At 38.3% G+C, this 22,720-nt stretch overlaps 1 protein-coding gene across 9 annotated transcripts in view; it reads left to right on the forward strand.

Moving 5' to 3' along the window:
• The window catches only part of CDK14 (cyclin dependent kinase 14), a 674,504-nt gene that overhangs the window by 498,169 nt on the left and 153,615 nt on the right, over positions 1 to 22,720 (forward strand). For all 9 annotated transcript variants that reach the window (XM_045053225.1, XM_045053222.1, XM_045053223.1 and 6 more), the window contains 2 exons: positions 6,770 to 6,909; positions 12,908 to 13,051. In XM_045053225.1, coding sequence (XP_044909160.1) covers positions 6,770 to 6,909; positions 12,908 to 13,023 — 256 coding nt within the window. In that variant the 3' untranslated portion in view covers positions 13,024 to 13,051. The remainder of the gene's footprint in view (positions 1 to 6,769; positions 6,910 to 12,907; positions 13,052 to 22,720) is intronic.

The following is a 22,720-nucleotide window of genomic DNA, read 5'->3' on the forward strand; positions in this document are numbered from 1 at the left end:
TCTAAAACTTGAACAAGATGTCATCAAAACTGGACACACATATTTGTCAAAGACTTAAAAAGAACTTCTAAAAACAAAATGAACAAGGAAAACAGCCTATTAGATGCAGCTTATTAGAGAATTAGTTGAACTGGAAGATAGCTCTGAAGTAATTGCTCAGAATGGACAGCACAGGGAGGGACAGAAGGAAAATATGAAAGAACAAGTAAAGGCATGGAAAATTTTGGAAGATGGCATTACGTTGTGGTTACAAAATGAGAGAAGGGAGAGAATGGGGGGATAAGCAATATTTGAAAAGTAATGACTGATGGGGCACCTGGGTGGCTCAGTCGGTTAAGCATCCGACTTCGGCTCAGGTCATGATCTCGCAGTTCATGAGTTCAAGCCCCGCATCGGGCTCTGTGCTGACAGCTCAGAGCCTGGAGCCTGATTCAGATTCTGTGTCTCCCTCTCTCTCTCTGACCTTCCCCCATTCATGCTCTGTCTCTCTCTGTCTCAAAAATAAATAAACGTTAAAAAAAATTAAAGGAAAAAAAAGAAAAGTAATGACTGAGATTTTTTCCAGGATTGTTGAAAGACATGAAGCCTCATATTCAGGAAACCCTGAATACCAAGCAGGTGAAATCAAAAGAACACCTTACACTGCAATCCTAAAAGGAGGAAGATAAGAGCTGGCAGCGGCAACAACAGAAGCCAGTGAAATATCTTTAGAGTTAGGGGGAAAGGCTTTGAACCTGCAGTTATATCTGCAGCGAAACTGTTATCCTGTATGAAAACAAAACGGAGAGAATTTGCCACTAAGTTCTTTCATCGTGGAAAGAACTTCTGACATGTATATTTCAGATACAAAAAAACTAAGGAAGAGAAGGAACGTATGAAACATGAAAAGAAAGGTGATTAAATAAGTTATAAACATCAGTAAATCTAAGTAATAATAATAGCGTCATTTAATATGTGTGTTTTTGAAAATCACAGAAAATAGGAATAAAATATGAGACAATCCCACATGAAACATGGAACTAGTATCACAAGAAGTGAGGTGTTCCCATGTTCTTGTATCATTCAGCAGGAAGGTGAAGCTACAGTTTAAACGTTAAGCAGTTAAAGAGAAATGTTCAGAAGTTAAGGAGCTGCCCACTAGAACTGAGGGTGAAGGTGTAAACTGTGGAAGGTTCTTCTGAGATCCTTGATGGTAAAAAACAAAAACAAAACAAAACCAACTGACCCCAAAGGAGGACACCCCTGACTGCAGATTGGGCAGCTCTGTGGTGCTCTTGGTCACATATTTATTAAGTTCTGAAGGGCGGTGGAGACCTGTTAAGAACACAGCACAACCTCTGTACATACAAATGAACTATAGAAATTCATTACTGTTCCACCAAGAAGCTCCATGAGACGAGTTAACTAGGACACAGGAGGGTGGGTTTAAAATCAGGAAAGCATTTTACAAGCTTTCTGACCTAGATGGGCTAAACCTGGGGGAACTTCCTTTCTCTTGCCTCATTACTGGATTAAAAAATTGCTGCTGCTTGCTTGGGGGTTCATTTCATTTCCCATTACTCCCAACTTTTCACTCAAAGCACGGAGAGTTCCAAGTATAGTTAGTATATTGAAGTAGACTACAGTTTCTTTACATCACTTCTATATTCTATATTCTTTTTTTTAAATTTCTCATAATCTGGTTGAGTGTTTTTTAACTACATATGGCTCAGATGAACTGACCAACTCTTGTGAAGTCATACACTGGACAGTCTAAGCAGTGTGACCCTAAACAAATTTATAGAGAAACTTAAAAAGTCTGGCATTACCACATAGTAAGGATATGTGAAGCAACCTGACCACACTGCTCTTTTGGAGAAAGAAGGCATCCAGGTTCTGGACTGACCATCTGGGGGTGGTGCACTACCATCCAGACAGGCTGTTGAGGACTTGTTAGGTTTCATAAAAATGACGTTTCTTGAAGAACCTGGCTGTTGTGTCACTGTCATCATGTTGGGGGTCTTGGGAGAGCTCTAATCTGGTTGTCCTAGCACTAATTGAAGGTGGCATGAAATATAAAGGTGCAGCGAAGTTTATTAGACAAATTAGAGCTTTTAAAAGCAAGCAACTTTTTGTCCTAAAATCCAGCTGTACTTCATAGATACCAGTAATCATAAAAACTGTGGCTACAGTCAATAAAACTGGTCTACTGATGGTATTGCCTTGGAAATGGAGCTTAAGACAGGACCCAGTTTATCATACATTATTAGCCAACACATAAGCTTGATGAATTGTAAATCTAATGAAGCCTTCATAGGAGTATTGATAAGCAGTTTTATCAGGCTTCAAGCTTGGCAGAGTTGCAGCCTCTGTGTTTGGATTATCATCGGCCTGTTTGGAAACTTAGCAAAGGATTCTTGCTGTTCAGCATTTAAAACATGCTTATCAGTTTTTATCAGTTGACCTTTCCTGAAAGCGTGCAGTTTGAGTTATAAGTCTTCTTCACATCTATTCACATGCCAGAATCTTATCAATATATAAAAAATTTTAAGAGATTGGGTGCCAAAATACCCAGCCACGATACTTGAATGTTATTAGTATCTACAAAATTAAAATTCAGAACTACGGAAAACAATCTAGATCTTCTGTCGTTTATCCCTTCAGTCATTTCACACATTGACGGTAGGGCCCATATGGCTATTTGCCTGCTACTTTATGTTTATGTCTCTCACATTTAAAATGGTATTCATCATGGGGCGCCTGGGTGGCTCAGTCGGTTAAGCGTCCGACTTCAGCCAGGTCACGATCTCGCGGTCCGGGAGTTCGAGCCCCGCGTCGGGCTCTGGGCTGATGGCTCAGAGCCTGGAGCCTGTTTCCGATTCTGTGTCTCCCTCTCTCTCTGCCCCTCGCCCGTTCATGCTCTGTCTCTCTCTGTCCCAAAAATAAATAAACGTTGAAAAAAAAAAATTTTTAATGGTATTCATCAGGTTGTGTAACCACTGATTTTGTTGGCTTTTAACCAAGTCTTATAATGATTTTTTAACATCTTTCTATAAATCTCATTTTGTGTTATTATGAAAACATCCATTTTGAAAATCACAAACCTCTGGTTGAAAAGTTCACATAAAGTCCACATTGTATCAGAAGCACATATCTTTAATGTCTCCAGACAGAAACGTCTTAAAGTTAATTGAATGTTTGCACTTTGGGATGCAAGTTAAAAGAGAGGGTGGAAAGGGTGAGAGTGAGCTGTTAAGTGCTTTTAGTAAAAAGTAGTGCTTGTCTTGTGTAGGACATGTTGAATATGCCTTTTAGTAAATACTTGTTTTTAAAGTAAACGTGCTTTGTTCTTGTAGCTCAAATAATTCTTAATCATAAAATTTCTGAAAATTCTGTAATTTTTTCCTATTTTTATTGGAAGTTGCTTGCCAACTTCTGTTGTTAAAAGTGTGAACTTTTGGGGCGCCTGGGTGGCGCAGTCGGTTAAGCGTCCGACTTCAGCCAGGTCACGATCTCGCGGTCCGGGAGTTCGAGCCCCGCGTCGGGCTCTGGGCTGATGGCTCAGAGCCTGGAGCCTGTTTCCGATTCTGTGTCTCCCTCTCTCTCTGCCCCTCGCCCGTTCATGCTCTGTCTCTCTCTGTCCCAAAAATAAATAAACGTTGAAAAAAAAATTAAAAAAAAAAAAAGTGTGAACTTTTTCCTTCTCTCCCAATCGTGTAAAAAGAGAATTTAGTTTCTGCTAATGAATTGAGTAGATGTCTAATATTTTATTTTCCTGTTGATCTGTGTAACAATATTTATTGGTAAGACAATTGGTGCTGGGTATTAATGTTCAATCGTATATTTATAATGTCTGGAATGTATAATTACAGTTCTTCAGGAAAAACAATTTGTCAGTGCCCATCAGCTTGTAAAAACTTAGTGCAAGAGTTTAAACATCTAAATAAATACTGAAATGAGAAAGAAGAAAGAAAGAAAAAGCTAAGAGTAGTCATTAAACAGAAATAGAATGTGTAACTTCTAAAATAGAGGATGGAGATCTTCAGTTTTAAAATTCAATTTAAAAGAAGGCAGGAAAAGAGAAAAAAACATAAGAATAAAATAGAATGCAGTATTAAGATGTTAGTAGTAGTTCCAAATATGTCAGTAATCACAAACTGTAAATGGACTAAATTTTCTCCTTGGATAAATATTAAATCCAGCTATATACTATTTGTGAAAGAGGTATCTTAAAATTATGGATAGGAAACATTAAAAGTAAGAAAATGACAAAGGTACACCAGGCAAGTACTAAACAAAAGCTGAGGTCATTAAATGAACATAAGAAAAAAAAAAATGAACGTTAGTCCAAAAGCTTTACTGAAAATAAAGAAGTTCACTACAGAGAGATTAAAGACTAAATTTACCAGGGAAAGATAAAAGTGCTAAACTATTACACATTAAATTACCCAGCTCTAGAATATATAAAACAAAATTTAATGGAATTACAAGGGAAGATTTTTAAATAGAAAGTGAAGACAACCAAATCGTTCTGGCATTCTGATAACGTGCACTTATGGCTTGGGAAAAGATGTCCAAATAAGGTATCCTGGAAGTGTCATATCTCAAACAACTTGGATGGACTCAGAAAGTGGTTCACGAAATGACAGACGGTGATGTTGAAAATGTGGAGAGTTGGAATAAAAGTGGTTCTTGAAATGCAAATGAGGAAATAGCAAGCATTCTAAATTAAAATAATTTTGTGATAATTTAAATATTTGTATATAGCCTGCATATCACAAATAAGCATTTGATTATCTCATCAACCTTAAGGTTTGACGTTAGTCCATTTGGGGAAGGTGAAATGGAATTGTCTTATATCAGTTAATTCTTTATATTTAGGTATTATATACACTAAGTCTGAATGTAATCGACAGTTATACAGATTGTGATTCATTGCATATTGGAGCTGGAAGGACTGTAGACATAAGGTGGTTCATCACTCTTGTAACAGAATTAAGCCCCAAAACTCCAATCTAGTCTCAGTCTGGCATTGTTGTTCTGTTTCATCAAAGCTATGTAAAATTGATACCAATGATCATGTTCACCATGATTACATATAAAATGTACATTCAATATAAGTGCAGCTTTTACCATGAACTTTACCTAATCTCAAACTTTGCCTTTGGTATTTTAAAAGATGTTAATGAAGTTTATAATAATGAAAATCTTAGGAAGAGGAAGCAATAATATGGATGGCTGTGGCCCCTCTTAAAGGAAAGGAGGAAAAAAACAAACAAACTGTAGAGAATTTAGAGAATGCTTCCTTTTCCTGTGGACCAATTTGTCTTTTCCAGGCTGAGACATTTAAAACCAATCCACTGATAAGTTGTTTTTTAAACAGCCACTACAGCAAATACTGAACCCATCTGTAAGACCTTCATTTATGAAGACTTAGAGAGGCCTCTTGGGGGGGTCCTCCGAGTAGTATTTTTCTTTGCTCTTTCCCTGCTTCTTTTGCTCCCCGAATTCATTACCTCCTTTCTTCTTCCTCACTTTCAATCCTCCCCTCCCCTATAACAATTTTAAATCAATGCTGAAGAGCAGCTTGAGTACAAGAAGGGGGAGAATTGTTGGTTATTGAAGAAAGTTCATTGACCATGTGCTTAGTAGCTTCAAGACTTTTGAAAAAATACTCACCAGCAGATGCAACTTGCCCTCACACTTTCTGGCTCTTTCTGAGAGTCAGTGTCCTTTATTGCACCTTGTTACAGCAGACACTCAGGAATCCACGGGTTGCCTTTAGAAATTTTCTGAAACAAATGCAAACCACTTTAGAGTCAAGTAATTGTAGATGGGTTTAAATCCACTCAACGTGCTAATTGAGTAATCCACTTGCACTGCCATTAGATGGAAACAGAGTTCCCTTGGTCAACTAAATAAATACAAGGGTGTGTGGAAAGTGCCTACGAAGGTGCTTGACACGTGTTCAACTATCCATCAATGTCAGCCATTATCAGGAATACTTCTATTATCATTTTTATGTTAATTATCTGAGCTTGATTGTGCTGAGTTGTGAAACAGAGATTCCACGAAAACCAAGGCCGGGCTGGACTGTGTGATCTGGTATGCATTTGGAAGTTGTACCACATGGGAGATTTGACTTCTCTGCTTCTTTGGTAATCTTAAGACACATAGTTTCTATCTACCATTGTTTTAATGATCATCTTGAATTAATTCAGCCCCATGTGGGTTATACATATTCCCTTTGTTAACTTCATGTTAATATTATGATTGTTGATATGTGACAGGGTACTTATGCCAATAATTTTATATTCAATGTAAGAAAATGTAAATTCTTAGAGGAAAAGTAACTTCAGTAACTAGAGAACTTAATAGTAGTTTTATTTTAATTCTCCTAATTATTTTGTATTAACTTTCCTATAAATGTATCCAGATGTATATGCAATAGGTAGATTCTGTGAACAAATTCTGGTAACTCTTTGATAAATTATCTCCTGAAATTTTCTATCTCGGCACCTTGTTCTATCCTGAAAGTATCAACCCTTTACTTATACTAGAAATGTTTTAAATCAATGAAACGGAGATATCGAGAGTAAAAGCTAGTTTAAATTAACAGATACTCTGAGAACCAACATGAATTCTGCTTCTTTTTATTTTCAGCAGATAATTTAACTTGCTTTTTGGCCAGGAATAAATAAGTTCCAAAAACAATTAGGTGAACTTTATGTCTTATTTAGTGGATTTTCTTGTTTGGTCTGATTTCTCTCTTTTTTGCTTGTGTTTTCAGGCTCAGCTATGTGAATTATGCAGAGGATCTGGCCTCCAAGCTCCTACAGTGTTCCCCAAAGAACAGACTATCAGCACAGGCTGCCTTGAGCCACGAGTATTTTAGTGACCTGCCCCCACGGCTATGGGAACTGACCGATAGTGAGTATGACAAATCTGAAACATCCAATCAAAGAAGCCGTATCATTGTAGCATCTATGTGTAACATATTTATAGAAGGTTCATGTTTTTATGTGTGCATATGCAAGATTATGTATGTTTGCATACTCATTACATGTACACATATATGTGTGTGTATGTATTTATATGCAAGGGTTGGGGGAGAGCTAGTGAGAGATTGAGAGAGAGAGAGAGAGAATGAGGGAAAGGGAGTCATGTGTGTATATATTTAGTGGAATCCTGCCATTCAATTCCTAGCTTACCAGACAGAGGAAGAAAATGGATTCCTTTTTTTGCTATCTCTGCTCTGCAGTCTGCAACTGCATGTCTTTGTATTTGATTATGTATGTGTCCAAAAGAATGATCTGAGCAGTCATAAAGGAAAAGGAAAATATGATTTACATATTTAGTGCTTCATGCATGGAGTACTTTTTAACTGGCTGCAGTACACAGAGGAGAAATGATTCATTTTTGTTTGATTCTCAGAGACCATCTTGGTTGTAACAATAACGGTAAAAAGGGCTGCTATGCAGTGAGCTGACAAAGAGTTGGCAATTGGCTAATGCACTGAATTGACATGTAGGAACCGAAGACTTGTAATTCATTTTAACTACAAATGCTTTTGGTATTCATACAGACAGCTCCTCTCTGGATCTTTTTAAAACAAAACACATTCCTGGGTGGGTTTTTGTTTTGTTTTTACAAAAGTGTTCATATTTACACAGCCTTTTTCAATTACATTTTAAATATTTGGGAGATTTATGGCTGGGAGGATCTCATCTTTCTTCCAACGTGTGAAACAGAATTCTTGTGAAATTTTGCGAAACACTGTTGCAGTAAGAACATTTTTGTTCAATGGCGATGCGTTCTTTTCCAAATGCCAGTTCTACATATTCCTTCCCATACTCTTTTCTGACTGCCTTAAAAATTAATATACTGCATGTATGCATAGATATTTATAATATATTTATTAATCCTTGGGTACATACTTACCATACATAACATAAAGTTATTTAATCTCCTAGACTTTAAACTTTTTCTCCCATTGTAGTATTAGATTCTCCTTGACAACATCACCCTTTATTTTGCAGCTAAGTCCCAAGTAACAACTCCTCTGGGTATTTCTACCCTAAATCATTTTTGATATCCCACATTTAATTTGAATTTCTTTTTTTTTACCCTAAACTGTCTATAGATATATTAATCCACTACTCCCCCTTATGCTTAGTAAGTCTTCCTTAATATTTTATATATTCCCAACCCATATTTATTCTATACTCTGCCCTACTTTCTTTCTAAAACTCTACCCACTGACCATTATGCTAGCTATTCCCATTTTTTTTAAGATAAAATTTCTATGGAAAAATAATGAATTAGTGATCTATCTTCCTATACTGAGAAAAAGAGATATAAATGGGTCCATTAGTTTTTGGCTCATCAAATTCAAACATATGGTTTGTTTTCCTATTTAGTATAACTTGTAACTTAATATCACTCCTCCTTGGTGACATCTCAATCCCATCTGACTCGATGATTGAGTTTAAGCCAGGATTTTGATGGTCTATGAATTCTGAATTCTGTAGTGGTACTTTTCTGTTAATATGGACTTATTACCCACTTGCCACTTAGTTTATCAGCCAGTGGTTAAATCCAGTTTCTATCAGTAAGTAAATGCCTGCACATTATCACTCGGCAGCAGGCTGCCACCGGAGACAGCCTTGTCCTCGTCATTAACAAGCACAATGTATGCAGAACACCAGAGGGGAATTAAAACCACAAAAAATACCTCAGGGTGGTATTTTTAATATGAGAATTTAATTTGTAATTTCACAGATTAAGAATTTTGGCTGCATTAATCCCTTTATCAGCTCACAGCAGGCTATTTGCAGAAGCATAACCATAAGGCGATATTCATTGGCAGAAACACGTCTTTGCATAACGTTAAACATCAGGAGCAGTGAAACCTTTTGAAGGGGGGAGAATAAAGATGAAAAATCATTATATTTTTAAAGCAAGATTCTGCTAAATGCCTCCGGTAACAATTTTGAGTCACAGAAATGCTATTTCTGTGTCTAGTAGATAATCATTATGAAGCATAAATCCAGTCGCAAGAAAGGACAATCCCAGTATTAAATACTATAGCCATTTCCATTTAGAACAACGTGGTGGTCCTTGTAAACATGTTTACAAAACAAAATTCCTCGGCTTTGGAAACTTCGGGAACCAAGGTGAAATGACTGCTTCCAGGGACTCTGTTATCTAGGTTAATATTCTGCAGACTATACTTAGAAATTATTCAAATTAAATTTCACATTGGTATTGAGTCTTCTAAAAGTTCACCACCTGGCAAATGGCAGCAGCAAGGGCGTTACCCTCATGTGCTTCCTTTTCAAGGGGATTTGGAAGGAGGTCCACCTGGGAAGAAGTGTTGCAGAACCAATGAATGGATTGTATTAAGCAACCAAGTACTGGTTTAGGTTCATCAATTCCAGGAACCTCCCTGTATTGGTCCGCTCAGGCTGCTATAACAAAATATACCTAGACTGTGGGGGCTTAAACAATTAACATTCATTTCTCATAGTTCTGGAGACTGGGATGTCCACAATTAAGGTGCTGGCATATTTTGTTCCTGGCAAAGCCTCTTCCAGGCTTGCAGAAAGCCATCTTGCTATATCCTCACATGGCAGAGAGATCGATCTCTGTCTCTCTCTCTCCCTCTTCTTACAAAGCCGCAAATGTCATCATGTGGGCCTCACCCTCACGACCTCATCTAACCCAAATTATCACCCAAAAGACTCCATCTCCAAATACCATCACACTGGGGATGAAGGCTTCAACATACGAATTTGGGAGGAACACAATTCAGTCCACAATGCCTACATTCTTAAAGATAGTTTATAGCATTTTTTTTTAAAAGAATGTCCACAAAAGGAAAATACTTATGCAAGCAGAAGCAAAGCCAGGTTAAAAGGAGAAAATGGAACAAAAATAAATTAAAAGAGCCTTCTTGGCCTACTTTATTATATCAGACTCTGCGAGAAGAGTATCAAGTGTTATAGAATCTGGTTACACAAAGCATGCAGTTGTTCCATGGATTAATATAAAAAGTAAGTTGTATGCTTATGTCAGACACTTATTTGCTTTGGAAGAACATTTAACAATATAATATCTTTCTTTCTTGTGCTGTCGCTTAAAATCTCACCAGTTTACATAATACCAGAACTTAGAAGTAATGTGTTAGTGTGCCACCAAAGGGGGAATTATAAATTTATCGAGCAAGAATAGTGATACCTGGGGATCTGGTAGTTAAAGCTGGCTAATTCGGTGGCACCCTGTCATTCTCCCTCTGTCCTGAAACCCCAACAGCCTTGCCCCACTTCTTCACAGAAATTTAATTGCAGGGAAGTAAACGGAGGGCTGATTTAGAAGAAATTCATTACTTTTCCCAAATACACCACAGGGCATTCTCCTGTGTATACTATCAAGTTACATAAATTATTGAAGCTGAACTACCCTTGTCAAAGTAAATGAACAAAATACACTTCATAGCAGAGAGTCCTTGATTTTATTACATTCATTTGCTAATTCACAAAACTCAGATCTGCAGTAAAAGAAGGCCAACAAATTGATGCAGCGAGAAGAGCACTGAACTGGGAATCAGACCACCTGGGTTCTAGCTTCAGCTCCACGTGGTAACTAGCTGGGCAACTTTGGGCAAATGCCTTGGTCTCTGTGGATTTCTGATCTTATTTAGAGACCCAGTGGTCCCTAAGGACCTTTCCAGCTCTAAGGTTTATAAGTTTTCCTACTCATTCCTATGTATTATCCTAAAACAACATTATGCCATTAATGTAGCTCCACACTGTCTTCTTAAAAGTAGGTAAATAAATAAGAATAAAAATGTATAAGTAAAAATTAAAAAAATAAAACAAACATACCCAGTTCAAATGTATTTGCTGTTTCCAGTTCCTAGACTTCCATTCTCTTGTGAATCCTTTTTTTTTTTTTTAAGTTTATTTATTTTGGGAGAGAGAGAGTAGGTAGAAGAGGGATAGAGAGAGGGAGAGAGAAATCCCAAGCAGGCTCTGCACTGTCAGCTAAGAGTCTGTCATGGGGCTCGTTCTCATGAACCGTGAGATCATGACCTGAGCTGAAATGAAGAGTTGGGCACTTTAACCAACTGAGCCACCCAGGCGCCCCTCTTGTGAATCCTTCTGAACTAGGCTTTGGTGCCCAACACTCTGGAACTGATGTTCTCAAAGTCTCCGTCCTGGTCTTTTCCCAGCCCTCATCTCAGTCCATCAACAGAATCCAACACAACTGTCTACTATCCCTTCCTAGTAACATTTCCTTCACTTGGATTCCAGGACAGGACTCTTTCATGGCTTTCCTTTTGCCTCCCTAAATTGTCCCTTTCAGACTTCTTTGTGGAGTTCTCATCTGCCAGACCTCTCACTTTTAGAGTGCCCTGGAGCATAATCCTCAGATCTTTCTATCTGCATACACTCCCTAGAGCCTACATGATCTCATTCGGTCTCATGATTTAAGTATCATCTACACACTGACAGCTTCCAGATTTCTATCTCCAGTCCCACCTTTCTTGGCTCCAGACTTGCATATTCGAGCAACTACTCAACATGTACATGTGGCCCTCTAGTAGGCATCTCAAATTGAATACTACCAAAATTGAACTCCTGATCTTTTCCTCCAGACCTGCTCCTCCCGTATGTTTCCCCTTGTCAATAAATGGCAACATCATTCTTCCAACTGGTGAAAGTTGTCCTTGATGGCTCCTCTTTTGTCACACTCCAGCCCAATCCTTCCACAGACCGTGTTGGTGCTAGAACACACCATTCCTTCTCTCTGCCCCCCCCTTGCTCTCTCGCTCGCTCTCTCTTTCTCTCTCTCTCTCTCTCTCTCTCTCAAATAAATAAATAAATAAATAAATAAATAAATAAAAATTTTTTAAAAGTTGGTGGGGTGGGGATGCCTGGGTGGCTCAGTCAGTTAAGCGTCCGACTCTTGATTTTGTCTCAGGTCATAATCTCACAGTTCATGGGTTCAAGCCCCACATCAGGCTCTGTGCTGACAGTGCAGAGCCTGCTTGGGATTCTCTCTCTCTCTCTCTCTCTCTCTCTCTCTCTGCCCTTTCCCTGTTCTCTCTCTAGAAAAAAAATAAACACATGCACGCACACATGCACACACACACACACACACACACACACACACACACCATTCCTCCCTTCTTCACTGCTATCACCCTGCCCCACGTTACTCACCATGTTCTTTCACCTGTATTTTTACAGCACCATTCTGTTTTGCCTGCTTCTTTCCTTTCTCCTTAGTGTCTTCTCCTGTTGTTTCCTCTTCCTATAGTTTATGCTTGCTTATCCTCAAAATATGTGCATGGCTTGCTCTCTCACCTCCTTGAGTGTCTGCTCAAATGCACCTTATCGAGAAAGCCTTCACTGACCTTCTTCCACTCAGTTTCTTTTCCATGCTTTATTTTTCTTCATAACACTTACTACTAGCTGATATATTTGTTTGATTGCTTATCATGTCTCTCCGAAATGGAATCAATAAGAACAGGGATTTCTTTTCATTCTGATTTATACACTACAGGTTTCCAAAATACCTAGAACAGTGTGGGGCTCAATAAATATTTCTCCAGTGAATGAGCGAAAGAATGGCATAAAGAAAGGGCAAGATATGTTGTTTACAATCCAAGTTAATTTTTCTAGATCGGAGAAATATGAGCATGAATATTACTTCATGATATCGTGATATCATATGTGTGTATAAATCTGTGTAAATGTGTCTGTGGCTGTTACCACTTGACTTTTCAGCGACCAAGACATACCACGATGTTCCCTGTGCAGGACATCTAGAATTGCATCTCAGTCTCCATTTTCTAAAATGAAAGTTTGTAAGCATATCTATAACATAATATATAAATGGCAACTTTTCATTCTGTCCACAGTGTCTTCTATTTTTACCGTCCCAAACGTAAGATTGCAGCCAGAAGCTGGAGAAAGCATGCGGGCCTTTGGGAAAAACAATAGTTATGGCAAAAGTCTATCAAATAGCAAGCACTGATGAGCACAACATTCTCAAGAGAGCACAGGTAAGATGACCTACTTTGCCTGGAAAGTAATAATGAATAGATATTGAACAGATCTTTTACATGAAATATTTCAGATTGATTTTTTCCCCTAAATGTCTTATGAATCTCTTATGTTCATTATGGCATTGATCACAGGTTCTACTAAGGAGAGTACAGTTAGTCATATATTTAGGTACCTACTAGATCCCGGCCAAAATTGTATTTTATTTATGCAGTCATAAACAAACCATTTCAATTATAAGCAAATCATTTTAACTACTCACACATTCTTTGTGGAGGTTAGAAAAAGGTTAACCTTGAGCGATATCCTAAGTCACAGACTTGCTTTATTTGGCCCACACAATTTTTTAAATTAGTTGCTTTCATTTTAAAATGGAGAGATTTTACACAGTCTGGATTCTTGGCATTTTTTTTTAAATCAGCAACTCTGGCAGTACTGCACTCACATTCCTGCCAGAATTTTATACATATAACTGAATCATGGCTGCTTCCCTTGGAAAGGATGTGTGCTCCCTAGTTTAACTTAGCTGCTGTGTGGGCCACTTAGCTCACTTTTGATTCCTACATGGCCCCTAGTACAGACCTTATCATGATGAAGCTTTTCTTTTTTCCTATTCGATTCTTTGACCTTTACTATTCTGCAGAGAAAAAGCATAATCCAAACAAGGCGATCTCTAGCATGCTGGCCTGTTACAGACACACATGCTTCACAGAAACAAGTATAAGACAGCAAATTCTGAAAAGGCTGTGTCTTTATTACCAGATGGAAATGTCTGGGTTTTTTTTTTTTTTATTTTATGCCTATATATATATATATATATATATATATATATATATATATATCTTTCTGTTTAACATAACTGAAGTAAATAGAGAACACACTTTTTTGTGGGGAGGGCTTTTTTTAATTTGCTATCCCATATTTGCTCCTTGCTCATGTGGATGTTCAATAATTAAATGTTCTGGTGAATGGAAGGATCTAGATAGACAGCATTGCAAGAGTCTGTCTTCCTTCTGCCTCTTCACATGAAATATGTTAACAGGGTCAATTGCCAGCATGGCAAAAAGAACAAATTATACTGTCCGCGTTGTCTTCTGGGTGATTTGCCAATACCTTGAGCTATGCTGGGGACTCAGCTTTTGCATACATTCAATGTGGGGGCAAATTTTGACCTCTTGGGAGTAGGGTGGTGATTTATGAATGGTTGGGGGTGAAAGATCCCCAGATAAAACAAGGTGTATAAATGCCAGTCAGAAAATGTTACTAACAGACTTGCTACTACATACATAAGAGTAAGATTCTTCATTCTTCAGGTTATTTCCCCCCACTGGGTAAAAAGTTACCTAGAAGCACAACTTCATTCCCTCAATGGTGTTTGTACTCCCATTCTGAATTTCAGTTGGTCACACAGAGTAAGCTGAGTTACTTCCTGGTTCTGAGACCGGTTTTAATTCATTAGGTTTGTAGCACATGCTTTTCAAAGCATTTAACCTGTATTACCATCATGAGGGCCCCTGGCTTTATAAATCCAGTAGCCAGTTCAGTAAAACAAAACAAAAGGTGAACTTTATTGGTGCTGCTTCCCATACAGCAAGTTTGAACTTCGGTCACAGAGCTGTGTGTCTTTTCTTCTCTGCTCTTTTAGGATCTTTCTGACCTGAGTCTAGCCAGTCAAAGCTGCTAGAAGGTCTTCCAGGTCAGCTTCTCCTGGCAAAAATAAATCAAGCTGACTGGACAGAAGCATTGCCCATAAGGTCTCAAAAGTTACTAATTGGAAAGAGGCTTTAAAAGAGGTGCTCAGAACTGCAATCATTAGTATTCGAAAGCCCTTACAAAAATGTATTTTCTTTGCAGTATATCTTTTTAAAATAGATTTAAGGTTATAGGAACTGCTTCTTCTAGAATTATTTGATAATGATACAAATATGTTCTCTATGAGTTTTCTCCATATCACGTAAACTTTCAAAGCTCAGATTTATTGTTTTTGTTGCTTTCTTCCAAATCCAAATACCTCGGCTTCATTCGACATTATATTGAAGAAACATCTATGTTTTCTTTTCTCTGAAAAGCTGCAGGGAGGGGCCCCTGGATGGCTCAGTCGGTTAAGCATCTGACTCGATTTTGGGTCAAGTCACGATCTCATGGTTCCTGAGTTTGAGCCCTGCTTCGGGCTCTACACTGACAGTGCAGAGCCTGCTTGGAATTCTTTCTCTCTGCCCCTCCCTCACTCACATGCAACCTCTCTCTCAAAATAAATAAACTTTAAAAAAAGCTGCAGAGAAGCTGGATTCTAAGAGTTTTCTGTCAGTCAGCAGAAAAAGAAACCATTTTAATTTCTCACCTTTGTGGGTTTTTAATTTTACTACATGAGGCTGTCTTAGAGAGCAAATAATGCAGTACATTGGCCTGATACATCTGAACAATGGAAGTTTTTCTGACCAATAGCTGAATATTAATGTCTATATTGTAGACATGACAGAATAAAAAGTCTACCATAAATAAGAGTATTCATACAGAAAAACATGTAATTCCCTAGATTTTGATTTTGTTGTTGATGAATTAATTAACTGTTCAGAGCAAGCTGTGGCATGTTAAATCTTCCTCAAATGTCCCGGTTCTTTGTAAACCCCAGAGAGATTGGGAAGACGAGGGGTAGGAAAGAAGTTGAGGGCCCAGTGAGGCTAAAACTGTAATCTAGCATTTCAGCCACCTCTCTTCAGGGGGTTGCACAGAGTCAGTGTGGAAAATGCATTGCATCACTTCTTTAAAATGTTTGGAAGACTGAGTAGAAGGGAGTGTTTTAAGTCCTAATTTTCCTCCTCTACCTCAATGCCAAACTGTCTCTAAACTTGCATACGAAGGCCATTTCAATTATTTAGTTAATAATACTGGATTTGCATAAAGTGGCCTTAGTGGAAAAGCTAATGAGAAGCATTTTTCTTTGCAGCAAAAAGTAATTTTGGTTTCAGAGTCTTGTAACCAAATTAAATGAAAAGAAAACTACATGCACCTATGTTTAAAATGGGATAGGTGCCAGTGGATGATCAAAATACTGTGCTTCCTACATTTTGTTATCCTCTAAAGATATTTAGACTAATGATTTTATAGGTTGTCCCCACTCTTTTTATCAGTATTGAAGGGTAAAGACCATCCTAAAGTCTGAGAGACTGTGCATTGAAATTTCCCTCAATGAAAAGACCAGAAGCTATATTGAGTATCACATTCATTTGCATCACTTATATTTGCACATAGCAATACCAGACACTCCCTGATGCTGAGCTTAATTTTCCAGTCATTCTAAATTGAAACAGGAATGGGACGTCCCGGCTGGCTCATTTGGTGGAGGATGCAACTCTTGATCTCAGGGTTTTAAGTTCGGGCCCCACATTGGGTGTAGAGATTACTGTAAAAAATAAAATCTTAAAAACTAAATAAAAATTACAAAATAATTGAGACAGGAAGCGCCTGGTCAGTCTGTCTACTCCTTTTGCTGAATACAGGGATAAGAATGGCCTCTAATCTTTCAGGCAGATTTTTTTTTTTTGAAATGCTATGTGCTCATTAAGGAACATCTCTTTTCAGTGAATCAGTTGGTGTTCAGACCCTATTGAATCCATAATAAATATACAAATATCAGTCTAGTACATCAAAATATTATATTTGGTTCAAGTGCAAGAAGTTAACCTCATACATATTTTGGTGACCTTCTTGCCTTATAGCATATTATCTTTCCTAATCAACATGAAATATTATGTGACAATGAAAAAAATGTGTTGACTCAGTCATCAAGCAGTAATTTCCTAAAAGTAGGCTGCCAGGTAAACAGAGTAGAATGCATAAATTGCTTCAGAATTTTAACTAAATAAGATAAAGATTTTTAAAGAAAATAAACTCCAGACAGAATATAATGCATTTATGCTTAAGACCCTCTGGCATCACTAACTGAACATTCAGTAGAGCAGGTGTTCTCACACCCTGAGGAGCTTTTTAAAATACAGGTTCCCAGAGTCCATGAATGGGCACTTTGAGGAATCCCAAAGGATGTTAATACAGGTAGCCCTTTAACCACATGTTATGGCATTTTCAGTAAATATTCAAGAACTATATATTTATGAAGTAAAATAATCAACTTATTTGGATCAGGACTGTATAAGGACAGACTAGAAAAATCCATCCCTTCCCTTCCTTTCCCTTCCCTATTCTTCTGAGGGAAGACGAACAAAGTAACCATTAAGCCACGTGTGGCTATTTACATTTAATTTTTAATTAATTAAAATTAAATTATAATTTTGTTTCGTCAATAGCAGAACCATGTTTCAGGTACTCATTAGCCACACATGACCAGTGGCCATTTTACTGGACAGGGCAGATAAAGAATCCTTCCAGCATCACAGCGCCCTGTATCAGACAGCTCTGGTGACAAGCATTTCCCCTACCTGACTTCCAAAAAAGGGGTCAGGAAAATTAAACTAAATTCAATCAGTAAAAATATGCTTCAGTTCTAGATTATAGCCATTTAAGGAAAGCCTGAAACGTCTGAGGAATGGATGCCTTCAAGTGAGAAGACAGGCGGCAGGGTGAGAGGGCCAGAGACAGATGATTGGAGAGAGCCATGCCACAGGATCAGGAGAGACCAAGAGAAAGTGGGTGTTGGGATCTTCCAGGGGAAGGGGACATGGTCAGGTTTCTTCAGTTAGCAGTGGTCTTTGTTGAGGTTGCTTCAGGAAGGTAGGAAGAACAAGGCCACCAGTCTAAGCAGCTGCACAGACAGCCTCACAAAGACTGAGCGTCCATCAGAATCCAATAAGAGCTTCACTTCACTGGCCGTCTTAACCACCACTCAGCTCTGGTAACTGCTCCTGTCCTCTGTGCTGTGACACGATGGCAGCTCACTTTCTCAACTAACATTTTCATCTTCTCTTCATCTCACGGCTCCTGCCGACTTGTTTCTGCTTATTCATGAACCCTGCTTCTGTTGTTTCCCTTTGTCTCTATTTCTGGGGCAGTCTATCACTGAGCTCTTTTACTCGGATTCAAACCTTCCTCACAAGCAGCTCTGATTGGCATTAGCATCATCGTGAAAAGTATGCTTTGAGCAAGGCTGTTGTATCAGTCACTCCATAAGCTGTTGGCTGACTGTAGATTGCTGTAGGCCCAGCACTGAGCCCTGATCCAGTCTGCTGAGCTGTGAACTGGGCCAACCTCTTCTTAAGGAACCGCTCAGAGGATGGCTCTGGGTTTAGAAGTCTCAGAAGCTTCTACAAAGCATGGAGTATAGCCAGGAGGCACCTTCCCTGGACTGTATGCTACCAAGGGAAAAAACAAGGACAGAGGGACATTCTAATTTTAATGGTGTAACAACATCCTCATTGTGTGATATTTTTGTCGAAAGTTCTTTCTAAGCGATGTTGCATTTTCTCAACTACAGACCCAGAGGGAGATAATACTCATTAATACTTACAACAGTGTAAGAAATTCAAGTATTGGTTATAGCTTTCCTTCAGCAACAGGAAGTTTTCTGGGTCTTTTTCTGCAAGAACTTATTTTCTGCATGACCCTACAGATTTTTTTTTCCTATCAAACAACTACAGTTTTATTATCTCTGTTATTTCATGCAGTTGACAATAGTTGTGGAAATAACAGGCAGAGGAGGAAACAAACATTCCTGTCCCTCACAGGTTTTATCTGAAAGAATCCTGGTTTTTGTCATTACCCCTACATTGCTGCAGATGAAAAACTACATCTTATCGGGAAATCAACAGTACTTCAAACCACAAATGCATAATGCATGTTATGAACACCAGATTGAGAAGAGGCTGAAATGTTTGGTGGTTTCCCCATCCCACCCCCGACCCCCTTTCCTTAGCTTCCCTCCATCCTGGAGAGTCTCTTACCTGCTCCAAACTCTGATGCAAAATAGGGGGCTACGGACGCTGTCCTTCTCTCCTCTCCCTTCCTTCTCTGCCTCTCCACCCCTCCCTTTCCTTGGGTCACCTCTGATCTATAGACTGCATTACCACTACCAACCCTATGAATGGATTAGCAAAGGACTTGAAGGCCTTTACTGTCTAATCTGCTTAATTATGTCCTGGGATTGTCACAAAGCAGAATGAAAATAAATATATCATGCTTCATCCAAGGTGAATTTTTGAAAGTATTTTTTATATTGGCATAATTTCGGACTTCTAGAAAAGTTACAAGAGCAGTACATAGAATTCCTGATACCCTTCACCTACTTTCCCCAAATGTTTGCATTTTACTACATTCGCTTTATCATATTCATTTTCTCTCCCTCCATCCCTTCCTGTCTCTGTCTCTCAGACACACACATACAGACACACGTGTACATACACATTGTTTTTCTAAACCATTGTTTTTACTCACATGATGCTCCAGTACCTTTAACTATTTCAGTGTGCTTTTCTTAAAAAGCAGAATTCAGAGTGACATTTTTTTAATTAAAAATTAAAATTTGCCCTTGCTCTTCTTTTTTCTTTCTCTGAGAGTTTTGAAAAGCAAAATGGGTAAAAGAGGAAGAAACTGGTGTGATGTTCCACAAATTGGTTCATCAGTCCATGCTCAAAAATTAGCTATATTTTTGTGATTCAATTATCCAGGTCAGATGAGCTTTCAAATTGTGGAGTGACGGTGGGGGAAGGCACTGCAACTTGCATCTTCTGTCTTTTGAAAACCCAAATTAATTTCTGAGGGACTATTTAGCCAGCAGCATAATGTGAATGAAGCTTTCTTATAAGTAATGGGCATGAGATGTGGTGTGGCTAGTAAGCAAGATATCTGTTAGAATGCTTGGCCAAACTATTACGAAGTTAGCAGTCACATATAACAAGTAGTTATAATCAGTTCAGGTGCTCTATTTTTCCCTTTCATTTAATGTTGATTCTTATGAATTTGGGATACAGAGGGAATCATCTATGCCCTAAGTGCACTGTATTGTATTATTAATACCAGGATAGCAGCTGAGTCCCACTAGACAGTCTTTGTGGTCTGCGGATGCTCTAAGAAGTGTCTGAGCATAAAAGGAGGCTGTTTGAGTTGAAGTGGGCTGATGGTCTAGGATGACATTTGAATGCATGGAGGACAATGTCTAAATGACAATGTCGAGAAGGGAAGGCAAAAAGAAGCTCGAAACTATTCCCATTGTCCCACAGATGCTCATCACTCCTCCTGAGATATTCCTCACATGGAAGCTTTGTCTGGGTAGAAACAGGGAGTGGGATCAGGGAGGGATAGACCCTGGGACAAAAGCCAGGGATTCAGGTCCTTAAGCACATTAAAATTCCAGAGAGAGAGCAAATGTAATGAAAACTGCAACCCGAATGTATTTCAAGTCTAACAAAGTTAAACATTTTAGCTAAATTATTACAAGTATATTTAACAAAATGTTTGCAATACTCTGAGATGCTTCCATGAATAAAGCTTTTAAGAACATCAAATTGGTTGTGCAAATGAATAATTTACTGAGTCTCTTTTGGAATTTAGGAGAGATGTTTACCATGGCATGCACACACGCACGCACACACACACACACACACACACACACACACACTCACACTATACTCTCACACAGCCAAGTAGAATAATTTTTCAACAGTCCTAGAGTTGTTAGGATAACATCATAGATTATTCAAAGGATTATTTTTCTACCTAAGGACATAATATGCAAGTTCTAGTACAAAAACAATACCAAAGTTGCAGAAATTGACAGAAATTTACCTCTTAATAGATATCGCCATGTATGCCATGCGTGGAATCCATTACTGTACTATTAACTTCCATATTAGGTGATTTTTTTTCCTTTAAATTATCACCATTCTTTTAATGTAGTTTGCATTATGTATAGTGCCCTTGGATTTTTAATTGCTCTGGATTATCATTTTCAATGCAATTAGTAAAATGCCCTCAATTACATATAATAATTACTGTAAATGGGGCTATTGGCCTAATTACTATAAATGAGGAAAGATGTGTGATTATCACGTGCAATTAAATCATGTACAGTATTTATTTTACATTATTACATACAATGGTGTAATGATAACACATAATTATATTGTATCATTCGTTGGTCAACAAATCTACTTCATACTGAGATATCTAGAGTTGTGATCCACTGTCAAAGAGTCATGTACTGGCTCTTTCTTCCTAATGTAATTGGGTTATTCTGTGGGCTGGGAACCCACTGAATAAACTGATTGTGCACAGGCAAGAAAAATCTGGAAGGAAAAAATTATTTTATCTTCGTTAATTAAGAATGTCCAGATTGTCCTATGTTGTCAGTGTTAAATCCTCCCTGAGCACAAAGCCAGCCTCCACCATACCTGTTTGTTTTCATGTAAATGTGTAAAAATCAACACCCCTAAATGGTGGCAACATCTAAAATATGCCTAGGAAAAAAAAGAAGTCCTTTCTTCATTGTGGCAAACATGATAATCATCCCTAGTTTACAAATAAATGCACACTTAACAAGCTTATAGCACATAATTAATTCTGCAAAGGATGCTGTTTGGCAGAGTGGGATTATGAGAATTGCATATTGATAGTGGCAGGAGAAATAAATCTATCTTCTCTACGTAAGGTTGGGTGTTCTTGTGTTCTCTAGAAACTGGCACATCTCAGAGGTGTTGCTCTCAAAATGATCTCAGGATGGAAAGAAATCAGTAATTACAGAGCCAGGCATTCAGTTGTGTCCTAATTTTCCCACCAGTTTTTCAGTGTTTCAGCTGCCTCAGAGACTTAAAGTATTCTCATTAGGTAGCTGCAGAGGCAGAGGCAACCGCTTGCCTACTCCCTCATTCTCCTCGTTCGCATTTCCTTTTTTTTTTTTTCTTCCCCATTCCTGCCTTGGGAGTGACTGTGAAGATCATTTGCTGGAATGATTGGCAGGTTAGAGGATTCGATCAGATGAGTTCCTCTTAGTGCAGGTCAAAAAGGCTAGTTAGCAGGAGCTGTCGAAAAATGCCAGCAGCATTCGAAATGGGAAATGTCATGACTTCGAGGCAGGGGGTGCCACCTGGAACAGAAAGCCCCCAGCTCATTAGCAAGTTACAGGATGTGGGCTTAACTGGAGGGAGCAGAGAAGGAAAGATAATACCCAATAGGGAAAATGATTGTGAAGTGGAATTGATTTCATGTATAATTTGTTTATCACTAGAGGGGACAAATGCTGTCCTCCTGACATGAGCAGAGAAGTATGGACTATGAATGAAGCAACTTAGCATAATCTCCAGGTTGAGGTTTGGATTTAAAGAATGCAAACTTCTTTATTCTTAACTGTGGAAATGATCAGGTCATGTTACATTAATTAAAGCTGACATACTCTCAAATGTTTTATCTGGGCAATTGTGGCAATTCGACAGAAACGGATAGAAATGGGCAACTTGAGAAAAGAAGAAGGATTTTTTTTTTTCCTCGGCTGGTGTGGAAGACTAGCTCAGTTGCATACTGAATTATAACAGGGCTGGTGTTTATCTTCAGTGGTTTGCTAGGCTGCACAAATCAAACCAGGGCTCTCGATTCTCCTGCCATCTCATTTGTAGAAGAGAGCATTTGCCCTTTGGGACATGTAGATCTAATCCATATGAAAATATGTATATATATTTTAGAATAGGACTGTATCACATTTTGGCATAATGTTAAAGTTGTAATTT

This window comes from Felis catus, chromosome A2 (genome assembly GCF_018350175.1).
Source record: "Felis catus isolate Fca126 chromosome A2, F.catus_Fca126_mat1.0, whole genome shotgun sequence".
NCBI classification, from domain to species: domain Eukaryota; kingdom Metazoa; phylum Chordata; class Mammalia; order Carnivora; family Felidae; genus Felis; species Felis catus.